This window comes from Oncorhynchus clarkii, chromosome 26, assembly GCF_045791955.1.
Source record: "Oncorhynchus clarkii lewisi isolate Uvic-CL-2024 chromosome 26, UVic_Ocla_1.0, whole genome shotgun sequence".
NCBI lineage: Eukaryota > Metazoa > Chordata > Actinopteri > Salmoniformes > Salmonidae > Oncorhynchus > Oncorhynchus clarkii.
In genome coordinates, this window is record NC_092172.1 from 14,851,112 (window position 1) to 14,869,420 (window position 18,309).

Here is an 18,309-nt window from a genome sequence, read left to right on the forward strand (position 1 = left end):
AGCAAAAACATTGCTTTTAGGACTTAAAACACTCAGGAAGCCATTCCTCTCTGCCCTTTTGGTTCAGCCAAATCTGAATCTCATGCCAAAGGCGAAAGCTGCATCTTTATGTATAGGACACTTGTCATTTTGGCCATCAGATAGTGACAAGTGTCCACTACAAGGGCATATTTATCACCATTCATGGTTTCAGCCTTAAGCAGAGGGTCCTATATAAAATACTAATACAGCTCTGTATCACATCTCAAATAGTACACAGGAGTATTTAATCAAATTCTTTATTCATAAACTTGATGCAAGTTTACAAATTACTGTACATGGTCAAAATAACCCTTGCAATGAAAAAAAAAAAAAAACACAATAAAACCAAAGCATGCGAACAGTGCATAACTTTATAGCCCGCTCAGTCGCCAATCACAAAATTAAGCCAGAAAAGGAACCAATAATTAGTTTCAGGTCTCAAACCAAAATCTCCCAAAGCACTGGGTTGTATCTGTATAAGAGCTGTAATTCACTGCACAACTGACATTAGAACAGACATGGGGCCTTCCACGGCGTTAAATGCCCATTTGACGTCTGCTCTGATGACACAGGGATTTAAAATTGCAAGAGGTGGAGTCCTGCTCTGGACAAAATAGTATAGTAGGTCATTCGTTTCCGATCTCATACTTTAAACACACGGGTGGGACGCCCATAAGTGTTGGAGACAGCCGTTTTGCAATTTTTATCCTTTAGAACTAACCTGATCTGGTGTCAGACCTACACGAATCGATAAAAAAGGAATCCGTTCCCAGAGATGGGGTTTACAGAGACAGCATCTACCGACATGTGAAAACTAATATAGATGATCCAACCTGATAAACCAAAACTGTCCAGTCCACACACACACCTTAGTCCATAGAGGGAAAGTACTTTATGAGATATCTACATGCAAAAGACTACAAAAACAGGAGGTACAGGATCACGATGAAGATGTCCTAGACTAGAAAAACGAAAGACCCAAGACAATGAGGTTAAATGAGCTTAAATGGGTGAGGTAAAGCATTGGTTCACCTTTCAGTGTCACAAAATTGATCTGGAGGGATTGAATGAGATAGCGCAAACATGCCCCCCTCATCACTCCACCACACCCTGCTTACCACTACAGTCTTACCAGTCACTACTTTAAAGATATTCAGACAAGCCAAATGGAGAGTGAGCAGGCCAATGGTTACTGCAACGGTTACTGTAATTATAGGAGGGGGAAACAATTTGGAAGAAAAAAATAGTAACAAAAATAATTGCATCGTGACATTTGTGAAACAATCTCTTGTTAAGTCAAGTGTGCAGTAGCCATGTATCCCTGAGTTTGCTTCTCCAGAGAACACAGGGAGGGAGTTTCTAGCCAGGGCATGTTCACGATGAGGTCAGCCATTTGGGAAAGCAGTGGCACACTTGGTACCAATACATAACGTCTATGACAATGATCAACGGTTATCCATGTGTAGTAGACATATTTGGTAATGAAGTCAATCACCATATTGGGTTGAATAGTAATAAACCTCTGAGTCTTCAGTGCCACCATTTTGACAGAACGTGATGCATTGTGTTATACAGGTGGGGTGGCTGACATTACAACAAATACAAGGTAGATGGAGCGTAATTATACATTAGATGCCCATTATTAGTATTTTTTACAAGGGCGACATAGTTCTGGATGAGGTTAGTGTGTTGGGCTGACCAACAGCGTTGAACAAACAAAACAAATAGGAATATTTACTAGGAACAAGTTGGTTCCTATGCTGGTTTTTGAGACAGATGTCTAACAAAGTGGATAACACCCACACAAAAAAAACACCTTTTAATGTGTGTAATAACAGTAAATCAAATGCGTCACAATATTCTGCATATTATTCATATAGCTAAGACTTGGCATGCTCCAGGTTTGACAGTGCTGAGGATGGTCATGAGTTAGGGGTTCATGACCCCACTGAAAAGGTTCCTTCCATCACTGACAACAAAGATCATGAGGTGGTCAGGTCATAAGTGAATAATCAGATACAAAATAAGGTATAAGGTACTAGAGAGGGGAGGCAAAGGATGGAAATCACTGGTGCTCAGTCTTTTGTTGAAGGCATTACCACACACACACCTTATAGTCAGACCTGAAAATCTCTCTTTAAAATCAACAAATATTTTATTATTGAGCATGTGGTATGAAGTGAAGTCCACTGTAGCAATGAGGGGCATGGATGGGCGATCTGAGTGTGTGAACAAGCTAGTTAGACCATGGATTCAAATGAAGCAGGGGACTGCACTGAGCGGTTTTCAAATTATTGCGTGTACAGATAACTTCCTAATGATTGTGTGCATAGCCTTACTGAAAGGTTCATCAAGTTTGTGTCACCGGGGAAATTAGCCAGCATATCTGGAATGCCCAAAAAGCACCACTGTCGCATTGCGTAAAAGGAATGGTGATGGTGTCACTTTTGAACATATCAAACCACTAACAAAAAAATACAAGTTTTTCAATTTATACAGGAAAACAATAGTAGTCATTATGCTTACATAAAAACATGGTTTAAAGGTGTTCCTTTTAAATTCTGCAAGAGTATCCATGAAGCAAATGCTTTGTTATCCTACATCTGAAAATGCACCTTGATTGATGCCCCTGCTATAGCCAAGGGTATACTAACGCAGTCTCGGCCCGCTCGAACCCCAAGACCCACACAAGGTTACATTAAAAACAATGAAATCAATTCTCAGAAATACAACTTTACAAGTTTTACATGGAGTTAAATTCAACTACATTACAGTGATTAAATCCAACCTGCCTTTGCTAAGCCTGGTCATATTTCCGAAAGCAGCCTGAGAGGAGATTGGGCTGGGTGGTGGTGGAGGCGGCCAACACCTCTTGTGCTCAACAGGATAGCCTCCATTAAGCTGTCTCAGTCCCACTTTTGGTAAGTAGTCTATAGCGCTCCTCTCTCCATTCAGGGCCTTTGGCTTTTGTAGACCAGGCATTTTTAAGGAAATAAGCCTCAGGAGGACATGTTATTCCAGAAGGAGGAATCTTGGCAATATACAGATACACAAGCACAGACATAAGAGGCCATCAATGGCGAGTGAGGTGGTTCTCATTCCCACTACCAGTGTTTCATTGTCTATCCCAGCCTCCAATGTCACAAGGGGAATGTCAACCGTCATTCTCTGTCCCAGTCTGTGGCCGGAGAATCTCAACCCCAGTCACGTAACAGACAGCTTCAGTCACTAGCAAAAGCCATGCCTCAACCAGAAATCACAGGCAGTAAGTAAGCTCTTCTTTGCTTGCCCAGAGTAGGATTTAAGGGAGTTGCACAAGATATGGAGTTCATTCAATGCTCAAGGGATTAGGGGTGAGATTGTAACAAAGGAAGCGATTGCACAAGTGCGAGAAAGATAAATAGCTAGAGGGTGGATCCACTATTGAGAAGTGGATATGGTCAGTGAGGTGGTTGGTCAGTGGGGGGGGGGGGGGGGGTTTAACAGAATGGGTGGAACTGGCTGGGGAACAAACTCCCAATGAAAACAACTCCAGTTAGAGGGAAAATAAAAGTATGGGGTGGGAAAGGTGGTCCCAGTGGAGGCATGGCAACAGTCCTCTTACCCATCCTCCTTAGGGGGAGTGTACCAGCCTACAAGGATCAGACAAGAGACAGTGCACTCAGTTATACTGGACAAAACAGTCAGTTCATCCTAGACAGTAGGAATGAGCAAAGAGGTAGCTGTATTTTATCTTGACCTAAGAACAATCACTATAGCTGCCATATGAAACCCTGTTGGTGCTGATAATACACTACCAAAAGTATGTAGACACCTGCTCGTTGAACATCTCATTCAAAATATTGAGCATTAATATGAAGTTGGTCCCCTCTTTGCTACGATAACAGCCTCCACTCTTCTGGGAAGGCTTTGGAACATTCCTGCAGGGACTTGCTTCCATTCAGCCACAAAAGCATTAGTGGGGTCGGGCACTGATGTTGGGCGATGCTGCCTGGCTTGCAGTCAGCGTTCCAATTCATCCCAAAAGGTGTTCGATGGGGTTAAGGTCAGTGCTCGGTGAAGGCCAGTCAAGTTCTTCCACACCAATCTCGACAAACCATTTCTGTATGGACCTCGCTCAGGGGCATTGTCATGCTGAAACAGTAAAGGACCTTCCCCAAACTGTTGCCACAAAGTTGAAAGCACAGAATCGTCTAGAATGTCATTGAATGCTGTATCGTTAAGATTTCCCTTCACTGTAACCAAAGGTGCCTAGCCCAAACCATGAAAAACAGACAGACCATTATATCTCCACCAAACTTAAGTTGACTATATGCATTCGGCAGGCAGCGTTCTTCTGGCATCCGCCAAACCCAGATTCGTCCATTGGACTGCCAGATGGTTAAGTGTGATTTATCACTCCAGAGAACGCATTTCCACTGCTCCAGAGTTCAATTGTGGTTAGCTTTACACCACGCCAGTCAACGCTTGGCATTGCACATGGTGATCTTAGGATTGTGTGTGGGTGCTCGGCTATGGTAATCCATTTCATGAAGCTCCTGACGAACAGTTATTGTGCCAACGTTGCTTCCAGAGACAGTTTGGAACTGGGTAGTGTGTTGCAACCGAGGAAAGACGTTACGCGCTTCAGCACTCGGTGGTCTCGTTCTGTTTGTGTGGCATACCACTTGGCAGCTGTGCCGTTGTTGCTGCTAGAAGATTCCACTTCAAAATAACAGCACATACAGTTGGCCCGGGGCAGCTCTAACAGGGGAGAAATTTGACAAACTGGCATCCTGTAACGGTGCCACGTTGAAAGTCACAAAGCTTTTCAGTAACAATGTTGGTCTATCGTGATTGCTTGGCTGTGTGCTTCATTTTACACACCTGTCAGCAACGGGTGTGGCTGAACTAGCCGAATCCACTAATTTGAAGGGGTGTCAACATACTTTGGTGTGTGTGTGTGAGATATATATATATATATGAAGTCAGAAGTTTATACATTTAAACTCAGTTTTTCCCAATTCCTGACATTTAAATCTTAGTAAAAATTCAATTTTTAGGTAAGTTAGGATCACCACTTTATTTTAAGAATGTGAAATGTAAGAATAATAGTAGAGAATGATTTATTTCAGCTTTTATTTCTTTCATCGCATTCCCACTGGGTCAGAAGTTTACATGCACTCAATTAGTATTTGGTAGCATTGCCTTTAAATAGTTTAACTTGGGTCAAACATTTCAGGTAGCCTTCCACAAGCTTCCCACGATAAATTGGGTGAATTGGGGCCCATTCCTTCTGACAGAGCTGGTGTAACTGAGTCAAGTTTGTAGGCCTCTTTGCTCGCACATGCTTTTTCAGTTCTGCCCACAAATTCTGTGGGATTGAGGTCAGGGCTTTTTGATGGCCACTCCAATACCTTGACTTTGTTGTCCTTAAGCCATTTTGCCACAACTTTGGAAGTATGCTTGGGGTCATTGTCCATTCCATTGTTGCTTCAATATATCCACATAATTTTCCTACCACATGATGCCATCTATTATGTTAAGGGCACCAGTCCCTCCTGCAGCAAAGCACCCCCACAACATGATGCTGCCACCCCCGTGCTTCATGGTTGGGATGGTTTTCTTCAGCTTGCAAGCCTCACCCTTTTTCCTCCAAACATAACAATGCTCACTATGGCAAAACAGTTTTATCAGACCAGAGGACATTTCTCCAAAAAGTACATACTATTGTTTGTACAGATGAGCGTGGTACCTTCAGGCGTTTGGAAATTGCTCCCAATTGCTCCCTCTCCCAAGAATGAACCAGACTTGGAGGTCTAGTGAAATAATCTGTCTGTAAACAATTGCTGGAAAAATTGTGTGTGTCATGCACAAAGTAGATGTCTTAACCAACTTGCCAAAACTAGTTTGTTAACAAGAAATTTGTGGAGTTGTGTATGTAAACTTCCAACTTCAACTGTACACACACACTGTATTTTCACAACCACTGACTGATATATGGAGGGATGTAATCTCAATGTCAAATAGGATACAAGATGTGTAAGTGAACATGGTAACACTCACCGTTCTTTTCATGGATCTGGACCAGGGATTTGTATGACTGCTGTGCTCTGGCAAGATTGTATTGGTTCTGAAACAAAAACAGCACATATATTGAACTTGTGCTTATGAATGCCCCAAGAAGTGTAAAGGTTAATTTATATATTGGGGAGACACAGGACTAAGCACCATCACGTACAAGTACATTTGTTTGGTGAAGTCTGACCGTACGGTGGAGGCCTTTCGATCAGCTTCTCCCAAATAATTTTGCCACTCGTACTGATATCATGCTGCGTTCGCGCCCTCCGATGCGGGTTTATTAAAATTCAGCATCAGAGGAACTGGCTCTTATAAGGCCAGAGTCCCATCAACCCAGTGACAGAAACATTGGTATTCTTATGTTTTTGATTAATAGGTACATTTCTGGCATTCTATTAACCATTTTACCTACCCAACATTAGTAACCTCAGGACAAATATGATACACTTTCTTTAGACAGGATATGACAATATAGCTAAGTATCAAGTCTTTCTTTGGTGTACATAGTTAGATCCTAACGTTTAAAGAACAGAGGTTATCAAGCAAGAAGGCCCAAGATTCCTTGAAACTACAGCTTGTCTATAAATATCCCTGTCATTTGGTTTGCTCCGAAGTCTACTGGGATCCCAGAGCCAGATTAGTGTGACTGTGCTGAGAGAAGAGAGAAACGACAGCATGAAGTGGACCCGTGTGAAGCGTCAGCATTAAGAGATCAGCAGCATTGCACTGTCCCAGCGGCGCTAAGTAACAATGTCCTGTTTAAATGAAGTGCTGGGGGCTTATAGACACCTCATTTCCATAGAGCAGCATGGACCAGCTGGCCACACACAGCTCACCCCTTTATCCATGTCAGAACACAGTGTCAATACACCATGTAGTATACACCATGTTCACACATTTCAAAGCTCTCTGCCCCCTTAAACAATGCTTACCTTATTGGCTCCAAACTGCACTCTGGCTTTTCCCTTGACTAAAGTGGCGTTGATCTGCATGATTACAGACTCTATGGAATAGGCACTGCTCCAGCCCTGAAATCAAGTGGCGATACATCGTCAATGCACTAGCATTTACCTCCACTGTGAAATAACAGTGGACAAGTTAACTGGCATTCAGAGGCATAAAAACATACCTGTTTTGTGAGAAGCTCCATGCACAGGGCACCACCTCCAAGAACATAACTTAGAAGACAGCAGGTGAAAGGAAAACATTAGAATGTGTAGACATTAAGTGATCAAAAGACCACAATAAATCTCTTATCCACAAGCACAGATGATCTCCTTTTAGCTAAACTGTCACTTCTGACATTCAGCCTTTCACTGGCTGTTGACAATTAGTTTAGACCAGAAGAGACCGCCCTTCCTTCACGGTTAAGTGAGGGGAGCAACTCAGTCACAGCAGAAACACTGCAGAAATACAAAGCCATTCCACTCATACGCAGTGAACTGAACTCACCCTCCAGACAGCACAGGAGAAGCCACCCGTACAAATGGTGGATCAAAGGGGAAATTATCCTGCAGGTAGAAAACAAAATAGCATTAAAACGAGAACAGTCAACGCTAACAAACTGGCTCTGCTTTCTAGTATCAGCATTGGTACTTACTTTATATGAGAAGTTGAGCAGAATGTAATCCATTCCCTCCTTTTCCTTTAAAACCTGCAGGTCACTGTGTAGGGGACTGTCTGGATCTACGCTGTTGAGCAAATGGAGCGCATCATAATACGCCATATAATACATCACATGCTAGAATTATACAGTACTGTCAACTCCTATGGTAAACAGTTACTTACGTCCTCAGCTTGACGTGCCATTCATATAAGCTGTCATTGACCAGCTCCACTGAATAGATACCTGGAAGAGAATGCATAGTCTGGTAAGTGACATTCTGAATCAAACTGTCATTTTTGTATTTATTTCCTTTGCGCCGTATCCGAAGAGCTTTCTAGTGCTGCTGCAGTGAAGTACGTACCCATCTTGTAACTCTGGGACCGGTATATCTCCCGGAGCTCCTTCATGAGGCGGTCTGAGGCCTGCACTGAACCAGACACCGCACCCTGCAACACACAATACACACAGGGTAATACACCGACACCCAAACATGCAGCACATTCAATGATAATAATGCACATAGACCCCACCACGATTAAATCAAAATGTTTACAGGCTCAGTTCAAATATGCTAATAGCTCTGCATTTAGATAAAATGTCTACAAACTATAAATTAACAGTTATTGATCAGCATAGAGACAAAATGCTTCATAACTAACTGGCAGTATACAGTTCGCTACAGTATATGGGGAGAATTTCACAGGTTCCATAGCAACGCTCTCATCTGTGATAATGATAGATTTGAAGAGCTGAGCCATTGAATGCAGTAGGGACTTTGGAGGATGAGAGAAGAGAATCTCATTTATAAGTCTCAGAGCTGCTCACAGACCTTAGGGGAAACGGCTGTATTCCAAAGCAACAATTAAGAAAGCTATGTGTAAATGTTAGATCATACGATTACAATCAGAATGACTAATTACTGTAATTTAGCCTACGCAATCCATGTTGATTATGTCCTTGTTTACAAATTGGAGTCCTAAACAGCATAATCTGGGTGTACTGCATTGGTAAGAAATTCCATCAGTAAAACACTGATCGAAAAACAAATGGAAAACGCATGCATTCAGAACCACCTGAAACTGGTTAGATGCATGCATATTGGCTATATCATAAAAGGTCACTAGACATCCCAGTGTAACAGTGCTGGGTCCAGTAAACTGTTCTAAGCCTGACAGGTATTCCCCATGCATCCCCCAAAAACGTATAAAATGTCACCTTACCGAATGAGCACTTACGTTCAAGTGGTCCTGCCTCTGGTTCTTGCGGATCTTCTCCAGGATGGCCAGGTTCTCCTTCTCGATGCCGTCATCCTCAGACTTCTTCCCATCCACTGGCTCCTCCTCTTTCATCTCATAGTGGTCCAGGTCTTCAATGTCCTGCTGGCACAACACACAACGACAAGATAAGAGCATTAGAAGACATTTTACTTCAAGTTAACACTTGCAAATATGTGTGATTGGTATTGACTATCTAGTCGAACTTGACATCCAGTATAGCTCAGCTCATATCAGCATGGTAATGTGCAGTGCTATATGGAATGACATTTATTTGAAAAGGACCTCTCCCATTTCCTCTTCTTCCTCCTCTTCAGACGTGACCTCATCTGTGACCCCATGCTAAAGATAAAAACAGAGAAAGATGAGTTAATAGGCAGTTCAATCTCATTCCTAACATGCCTCTGTCACGTCTGAAGTCTAGTAACAAAAAACAGATATTTGTAGGAATGTTCTGAAATGTGTAAAAACCAGTAAGCGAGTTTCTGGGTAGTCAGAAACAACATTCCTCGTCTTGCATAGCACAACAGCGCCTCCCGTCCCCTTTCTTTCAGCCCAAGAATCAATGTTAGCATTTAAAGCACAGCTGTACAGGCTACTACTGCTTAACATTCATCCTCTTGCTTCGGTCATTCTAATTTCTCAAGTAGACTATATGAGGCTAAGGTTGTGTCTTCATTGGTTTCGAGATAAAATATGCTAGCACCTCCCACTGACCACAGGAAGAGTCTATTGATTCCATCTCCAGGACTCTGCACTAATCATTAATGTCTGTGCTGATGGACGGTTTCAAGACAGTATTAGGTTCTTCATGCAGGTTTTTAAACCCTTTCATTAGCTAAGTGTCTTCAATCTCCTTGGTAGCTTTGACAATAAAACTAAACAAAAGGATTATGCACGACTCACTTTATGTGAAAGGAGATGGTCTTCATGAAAAAGCCGCTAGGTGTTTTTTTTACAAATATTTTTATTTAACTAGGAAAGTCAGATAAGAACAAATTCTTATTTACATTGACGGCCTGCTCCGGCCAACACTGGGCCAATTGTGCGCCGCTCTATAGGACTCCCAATCACGGCCGGATGTGATACAGCCTGGAGTCGAACCAGGTACTATAGTGACACCTCTTGCACTGAACCTTAGACCGCTGCACAACTCGGGAGACCCCTACTTCAATGCCATCCAATGGAAAATATATAGGCCTAGTAGTATTTGAAAACCAGAAAACATTTTGAGCGGTCATTAGCCGTCCTTACCTTTCGGTCTTGTCCTACAGGGCCAGCAGGGAGGGGCTGGTCCAGCATCTCTACATCTGGGTGCTGGGGCAGGTTGTACAGCCGACAGAGGTCACAGATGAGCCGCTTTAGCTGCTGCAGGAGCTGGGGGACAGTACCAAAAGGGACAGTTAAGAGTTAGGGAGGTCAGGCAGCACTAGATAACACAGCACAGACATGTCACAGATACATTGCCGTGAAAAATGATATTTTACAACAAATGCTATCAGATCTTCAACCAAAACCTAATATAAGATAAAGGGAACCTGAGCAAACAAATAAAACAAATGATAAAACGTGTTTCATTTATTTAATAATAAAAAGTTATGCAACACCCAATGCCTGTGTGAAAAAGTAATTTCCCCCTTACGCTCAACTGGTTGTGCCACATTTAGCTGCATTGACTGCAACCAAACACTTCCTGTAGTCGTTGTTGATCAGTTTTCACCCATTCCTCCATGCAAAACTGATTTAACTTAGCCACATGTGGGTTTTCGAGCATGAACTGCTCGTTTCAGGACTTGCCACAACATCTCAAAATCAGGTTCAGATCTGGACTTTGACTAGGCCGTTCCAAAACGGTGTGTTTTTCAGCCGTTCTGATGTAGACTTGATTGCGTTTTTTCGATCAGTCTTGCTGCATGAACCAGCAGCACTTCATCTTAAGCTCAGACAGCCTGATATTCTCAAGTAGAATTTGCTGATACACAGTAAAAATTAACTTCAATGAATGCAAATCATCCAGGTCCTGATGCAGCAAAGTATCCCCAAACCATCACACTACCACCACACTTGACCATTGGTATGATATTCTTAATGTGGAACGCAGTGTCTGGTTTTCACCAGAAAAATAATAATCAGAATTGCTGATAAATTGTCCATTAGCAACAAATTGTCCATTTTGGAATGGCCTAGTCATAGTTCAGACCTAAACCCACAAAAGTCTCTTGAGTTAAAGCAGTTCTACATGAAAGAGTGGGTCAAAATTTGATGTGAAAGACTGATCAACTGCTTCCTGTAGTTGTTGGTTACAGTCATTGCAGGTGGAACAACCAGGTACTTTGTGTAAGGAGAAAATTAACTTTTCCATTGGATGTGGAATAACTTTATTACATAATATTTTTTATTTGTACACTCAACTTCCCTTGATCTTATATTAGGTTTTGGTTGAAGATCTGATAACATTCAGTGTAAGAAAATATGCAAAAACAGAACATTAGAAAGGGGGCAAATACTTTTTCACTGCATTGTACCTCTACCACAGCACACCCTCAGAGACGACATGAAAGGTAAGATTGCGTCAGAGAATGTCAGACACCTTAGCAACAGTAACTTAGTGCAGAAATGTGTACCTCTGCAAGCGTCTCAGTATTGCTATAGAAGAAGCGTATTTTACTGAATGTAGGCCTGGTCCATACATGGTGAAAATGTTGTATAATGCATGGTGCAACAGAGAAAATCTAATCACCACAGATAACTTTAATAAGAGTGCTATAAAATGCAGATCTGGTGGGCTACAAACAGAGCATGCAGTGTGAGTAAGTAGGCCAAGTCAAAGAATGTAGCTACATAAGCAAGATATAGCCTACAGAGAACTCAGCGTTTCCCCTTGGATTTCTTTCAGCAGCAGCAAAAGATAAGGGGGGGGGGGGGTGTGAGGGCTTGTTGTCGTCGTTGTCCCCCCCCGAGAGATTTTTTTGGGTAGAACCACTGAGAAGGGCTCCTGAGTGGCGCAGCGGTCTGAAGCACTGCATCTCAGTGCTAGAGGCGTCACTACCGACCCTGGTTCAATCCCAGGCTGTATATCACGGGTTAGGTGAGGGTTTGGCCGTCATTGTAAAATAAGAATTTGTTCTTAACTGACTTGCATACCCAAATAAAGGTCACTTGTGATGACTTCAAAAATACATTCTATTCCAAAATGAATGAAAATGTTGACACTATTTGAAATAGAAGGGATCGTGCCACTGCATTGTAGGGAGATGAGGAGCAGGCAGTGGCTGTGTGCTCGTGGCTCTCATTTGCACCACTGCTTACTCCGTTTGCTACAAATATACCTTGTAATGCTGATCTTAAAAGGGATTCTCCAGGACTTTTGAATACACAAAGTAGCACTACCGAGCCACAAGCGGTTCCTGAAAGTTGCGTACCACAACCCTTTACAGAATTATAACGCAGCTTCAGTAACACATCAATAGCGACAAATGGTAACTTTTCAGAAAATTTGAAAAAAAGTGACAGAAGTACTTTTTTTTTTTTAGGAGAGATTGGTCTCCGTGCAGGCAGCAGCTCAAAATAGTTTGATAGACAGTTCTGGTTGTCTAGTAATGGACGTTAGTACCGCTTCAGAAGCCTCATTCCTTTAAGTAAAACACCCGTTCATATCTCCAGAGAAGGTTTCGTGTCAGCATTTAAAAATCTGTGGTGTAGCCTAACCTAATAGACAGACAAACCAGCCATAGCGCTTTCAAGCGACCACATTCCAGTATGTCTGAAAAGGGTTATCGATAAAGGATAGTGAGCCTATTGTAAGTAAAAAAATAAATATAAAAAAGATTAGGCTACCCCGTGCTCGCAAAACTAGCCCAAAGATACCTCCATCCCGGCAACACACAAAATGTAGCCTAATTGAGGTAAGACAGTAATTCCTCTCAAATTATGCATGTATGAACTGCACATTGACACATCTAGCCCAGAGTGTTATAAAAAATTACTTAGTAGGCTAATAATCGGAGCGGGTCTTTAAAGGGACAGGGCTTAATTGCCGAATCTTGCACTTTTTCTACTTACCCAGAGTCAGATGAACTCGTGCAGTTTGAAGGTAGTGTCACAAACCACTGCTAACTAGCATTTGCACTAACACGGGTTGGCAACTTCCTTCAAACTGCATGTAGAGATACAAAAAAAAATGGTATCCATGAATTCATCCGACTCTGGGTATGTAGAAAAGGGCTTAATTGCCAAGTCTCCGCTGCTAAATAAATAGGGGAAACACTGGGGAACTGCTTGGCACAAAAATGGTGAATTCAAAGGTAATTTTGTTTTGCTAGCAGAGACTGGAATATGTTCGGCTTCATCAATAAGTACATTGACGACATCGTCCCCACAGTGAGTGTACGTACATATCCCAACCAGAAGCCATGGATTACAGGCAACATCTGCGTCGAGCTAAAGGATAGAGCTACAGCTTTCAAGGAGCGGGACACTAATCCGGACGCTTATAAGAAATCCCGAAAGACCTCAGACGAACCATCAAACAAGCAAAGCGTCAATACAGGACTAATATTGAATCCTATTACACTGGCTCTGATGCTCGTCGGAAGTGGCAGGGCATGAAAACTATTAGACTACAGATGAAAAACCAGCCGCGAGCTGCCCAGTGACGCGAGCCTCTCAGACAAGCTAAATGCCTTTTATGCACGCTTCGAGTCAAGCAACACTGCACGAGAGCATGCATAAGAGCACCATAAGAGCATGATAACGCTCCTCGGTAGCCGATGTGAGAAAGACCTTTAAACAGGTCAACATTCGGATTACCAGGACATGCACCCAAAGCATGTGTGGACCAACTGGCAAGTGTCTTCACTGACATTTTCAACCTCTCCCTGACCGAGTCCGTAATACCTACATGTTTCAAGCAGACCACCATAGTCCCTGTACCAAGAAAGTGAAGGTAAACTGCTTTGAAAGGCGGGTCATGGCTCACATCAACACCATCACCCCGGAAACCCTAGACCCACTCCAATTCACATACCGCCACAATATCAATCACACTGGACACTGCCCTTTCCCACCTGGACAAATGGAAAACCTGTGAGAATGCAGCTCATTAACTACAGCTCAGCATTCAACACCATAGTGCCCACAAAGCTCATCACTAAGCTAAGGACCCTGAACCTAAACACCTCCCTCTGCAACTGGATCCTTGACTTCCTGACGGACCACCCCCAGGTGGTAAAGGTAGGCAACAAAACGTCTGCTACGCTGATCCTCAACACTGGGGCCCCTCAGGGGTGTGTGCTTAGTCCCCTCCTGTACTCCCTGTTCACCCACAAGTGTGGCCATACACGACTCCAACACCATCATTAAGTTTGCTGATGACACAACAGTGGTAGACCTGGTCACCGACAAGACCGCCTATGCCTATAGGGAGGTGGTCAGAAACCTGGCAGTGTGGGGCCAGGACAACAACCTCTCCCTCAAATTGAGCAAGACAAAGGAGCTGATCGTGGACTACAGGAAAAGGCGGCCGAACAGAACCCCATTAACATCGCGGGGCTGTAGCGGAGCGGGTCGAGAGTTTCTATCATGGTCCAAACACACCAAGACAGTTGTGAAGGGGCATGACAACAGATCCTCAACATCCCCAAAAGGTTCTACAGCTGCACCATCGAGAGAATCCTGACCGGTTGCATCACCGCCTGGTATAGTAACTGCTCGGCATCTGACCATAAGGCGCTACAGAGGGTAGTGCGTAAGGCCCAGTACATCACTGGGGTCAAGCTTCCTGCCATCCAGGACCTATATACTATGCGGTGTCAGTGGAAAGTCTCAAAAAAATTGTCAAAGACTAGTCACCCAAGTCATAGACTTTTCTCTGCTCCCCGCACTGCAAGCGGTACCAGAGCATCAGGTCTAGGACCCAAAGGCACCTTTAACAACCCCAAGCCATAAAACTGGCCACCGGATTATTTACATTGACATCCCCACACCTCCATTTGTTTGTTTTTTTACACTGCTGCTACGCACGGTTTATCATCTATTCATAGTCACTTCACCCCTACCCACATGTACAAATTTCCTCGACTAACATGTATCCCCGCACATTGACTCGGTACCGGTACCCCCTGTATATAGCCTCATTATTGTAATTTTATTGTGTTATTTTATTCATTTTTTGTTTTACTTTAGTTTATTTGGTAAATCTTTTCTTAACTCTTTCTGGAACTGCACTGTTGGTTAAGGGCTTGTAAGTAAGCATTTCACAGTAAGGCCAACAGGTGTTGATATTCAGTGCAGGTAACAAATTATTTGATCTCAAATATTCACATGACAAGGCCCTTTGGCCTGCTGAAACTGTCACTGTGGCAGTGTGCCTGTCAAAAAGACCCATCCCTCTGATTCCACATCAGAGGCACTCTCGACACTCACACCAAACATGACAGAGGGCTGTTCTATGATGTTTGAGTGATATGAGGGTGACTTCAAAAGCCTCTGCTGTCTAACAGCTAGAACTAAGACAAGAGGAAAGAGGCAGAGAACAGCCCTGAATTGGTCTGACATTCATCTCCCTTTAACCTCCAATATCGGTTGGAACAGCAGTATGAAATAGGGGAGTTGAGTGACAGCTAGGCTATCAGAAATGCTTTACCCAACACCAAAACAGGTATGGTTAATTAGTCATAAGAAGAGATGTGATGGTTCGAAAATCAACCTATTTTTAATTGCTCCGCATAACACAGTTGAAGTTGATTTGATTAATATTCATGTTGTATAATATGGTTGTTTTAGTTTGGATACAAGCATCTGCTAAACAACAAAATTGTAATTGTAAACAAATACTTTAAATATATAGTCATAATCCAGTTTCATTATTTAAACACTGGGAAATCTCCTTCCTAATCATCCACATACTAGATCAAAGGCTGGGATTGAAATGGATCTTACCAGGGTGCTGCCCTTTCTGACATCCTCCAGGCGTTCCAACACTTGTGTCAGGCTTGGGTCATCAGAGTCCACAAACCAGATTGGAGGTGTGGAGGGGTACGACTCCTGTAAGACATGGGTTTCAATGAGGGTGAGAGAAGCAAACAAATAAATCAGCATTATATGGCTGAGAAATTTGATAATTGTTTGGAACAATAACATTGAAGTTAAACAGGTGTGACATTGACGTGTCAATCAAACCTGGGAAATCTCAAGTAATTTTAAACAGAAAAAATAAATATCTGATTACTACTTTACATTACCGGAAGCTAAATTAATGTGTTGTGTGATGGTGGCCATTTCACATTCCTTATAGAATGTTAACAAGCCAAGTAACGTTAAGAGCACTGAATTCAATCAGTATGCCTGGTCAAACGAACGTAGCAAATTGGAAAATACAAACCAATAGCATAACGTTACAGCTAGCAGATCACCGTCTGTTGACAAGACCAGAAGCTGTTTATTCGACAAGTGATGCTTTTGAATCATGCTAGCTAGCAATTATTTACTGACGTCATTAGTATAGCTAACTTAGTACTTACTGTGTTGATCATGACCATGAAGCATGAAAATATAACAACCACTACGTTAGCTAGCTAGTTAACTTGTTTGACAATCAACTAACGTTAGAAAATACTGAAGTGTAGATAGCTAACGTTAACAATGTTCATCAGTGACGCAGAAAGCGTGCCTAGCCTAGGCCCTAGCATAATGTCATGCCAGTTTCAGGATAACTTAGGCTAAAATCAACAGGCTTGCTTGTATTTCAGTATTTTAGCTAGCTAACGTTAAGTACGTAGCCTACAATAGTAATATGCAAGTATTTTTACTCATACTAAGTCACTATACTAGAAACAAGTCAGCTACCGTTAGCTAGTTTGCTAACATGCAAATATTTAGACTCCCACTGGAAGTAGAAACAAGTCAAACAAAAACATCGCATGGCTAAAGTAGCTAAATTATAGCTGGCTAACGTTCGACTGGCCACAATTTGCTGAGTGTTTCTTTAACCATCTGTCCGTTCGCCTGTCCCGCACTGCCAGGCAAAATAACTGCGTGTTCTGAGCTAACCTACTGTAACTAGTTACCGCGCTAGACATGTCGCCTCGTTTCCCTGCTTACCGTAAGGTTGCAATGTATAATCAACAGTTTTTCTCCAGTCACATTAAACTGACAGTTTAGTTCATCCGGTTTCCAGTCAATAATTCTGAATCGTTCGTGGTTTGGATCAAAAATGGACTCCAGAAACTTCAGTTCGGCCTTCAGCCCCGAAACCGACATCTTCCACGCATCTCCGGCTGGGCCGCTGGGGAGGAGTGAAGTCGGGACTAAAACTGCAGCCACGCAGTCGAGTCCCAAATCAAGCCTTTTAAAACAACGTAATGTCAAAGCGCCCTCAGCACAGGTTCGCTAGCTCAATAACAACGCCGTGATTATTCGTCCGTTGTCTTTCCGTTTAGCTAGTATTGTTGTTGATGTTAGCCTTCTGATAGTACAATTTCAAGACCATACAATGTGACTTGGTTGAGTATTCACAGTTCTTTCAATTAGTTGCGTATTTGTTTCGCCGGTCAACAAACTGATCATGATAATGCCCGCAAAATTGTAACCCAACGCAGGCACACTGTGTCGTTGATCCCCGGCGCTCAATTGTGATTTCGTCTGGGGTTTAAAGATGGCGTTTTCCCGAGCCTGCAGAATCCCAGCATCCAGTGCGTGCTCAGTTGAGGGGCGGAGGTTAGAACACCAAAATATCGAAATATATAAATCACTTAGACAACTTTGAAACATTTTGTCACAGCAGTCTTTCTGTGTGGTGACTGGGTGAAGTAATCCGTCCTTACCTGGAGCATATTGTTACTAAAATTATAAACGTGTAGCTGGCCAAAGATAGTCCTTTTCCAGGCGGAAGTTTATGCCAATAAAACCATATTTATAATTTATTGATGACAAGGCAAACCCATGGAAAACTAATCTAATTGGATTGGCTTGCTGATGAGAGAGCAGTCTGACTTTTTAGGGGGTCTTTAATTCACATTTAGCCATCATTTTTGTTGAAGACTGACTTGTTGAGAACACACTACAGATGTCTGTCCTACATTATTGTAGCTATGCCCTTGCACCAGAAGATGTCAGTGTACTACTCTTTTTTAGCTAAATGTTTTTTTAACAAAAAAACTGAACTCAAACAGTAGCTTCTCAACTTAACAAAGCATCATGATGTGATGATGATCATTACACAGCACTCTCTGCATTGTAATTCTCCATTTAGTCACACCAACTCCTCACTTAAATGGACAGTGAAAGAATGATGAACCAGGACTTAATCATTGGGTGATGGTAGTCTGATCATCAGATAATTATGTCTTA

At 42.5% G+C, this 18,309-nt stretch overlaps 1 protein-coding gene across 2 annotated transcripts; it reads right to left on the bottom strand.

Annotated features, from left to right (window-relative positions):
* Positions 1 to 262: 262 nt before the first annotated feature.
* LOC139384405 (ubiquitin-conjugating enzyme E2 Q2-like) lies at positions 263 to 17,846 on the bottom strand. 2 transcript variants are annotated; one of them, XM_071129163.1, is made up of 13 exons: positions 17,062 to 17,846; positions 15,901 to 16,005; positions 10,216 to 10,338; positions 9,247 to 9,303; positions 8,908 to 9,063; positions 8,049 to 8,133; positions 7,870 to 7,930; positions 7,682 to 7,772; positions 7,534 to 7,592; positions 7,211 to 7,259; positions 7,014 to 7,109; positions 6,067 to 6,133; positions 263 to 3,653 (listed from the first exon to the last, which is right to left on the bottom strand). In XM_071129163.1, exons 1-13 carry the CDS (start codon positions 17,218 to 17,220, stop codon positions 3,622 to 3,624), a joined length of 1,140 nt encoding a protein of 379 aa, XP_070985264.1. In that variant the 5' UTR covers positions 17,221 to 17,846; the 3' UTR covers positions 263 to 3,621. The 2 variants fall into 2 exon arrangements, with proteins under 2 accessions (XP_070985264.1, XP_070985265.1); XM_071129164.1 differs by having other exon boundaries at positions 8,923 to 9,063; positions 17,062 to 17,633.
* Positions 17,847 to 18,309: the final 463 nt, after the last annotated feature.

Bases quoted from the DNA above. Each gene is read 5' to 3' on its own strand.
- LOC139384405 (XM_071129163.1), bottom strand. From the start codon at position 17,220: ATGTCGGTTTCGGGGCTGAAGGCCGAACTGAAGTTTCTGGAGTCCATT. The intron at 7,110-7,210 runs GTATGTTTTTAT...ACTTGATTTCAG, and splicing joins TGGAGCTTCTCACAAAACAG to GGCTGGAGCAGTGCCTATTC. The intron at 6,134-7,013 runs GTAAGCATTGTT...TTTTTGTTTCAG, and splicing joins TGCAGTTTGGAGCCAATAAG to AACCAATACAATCTTGCCAG.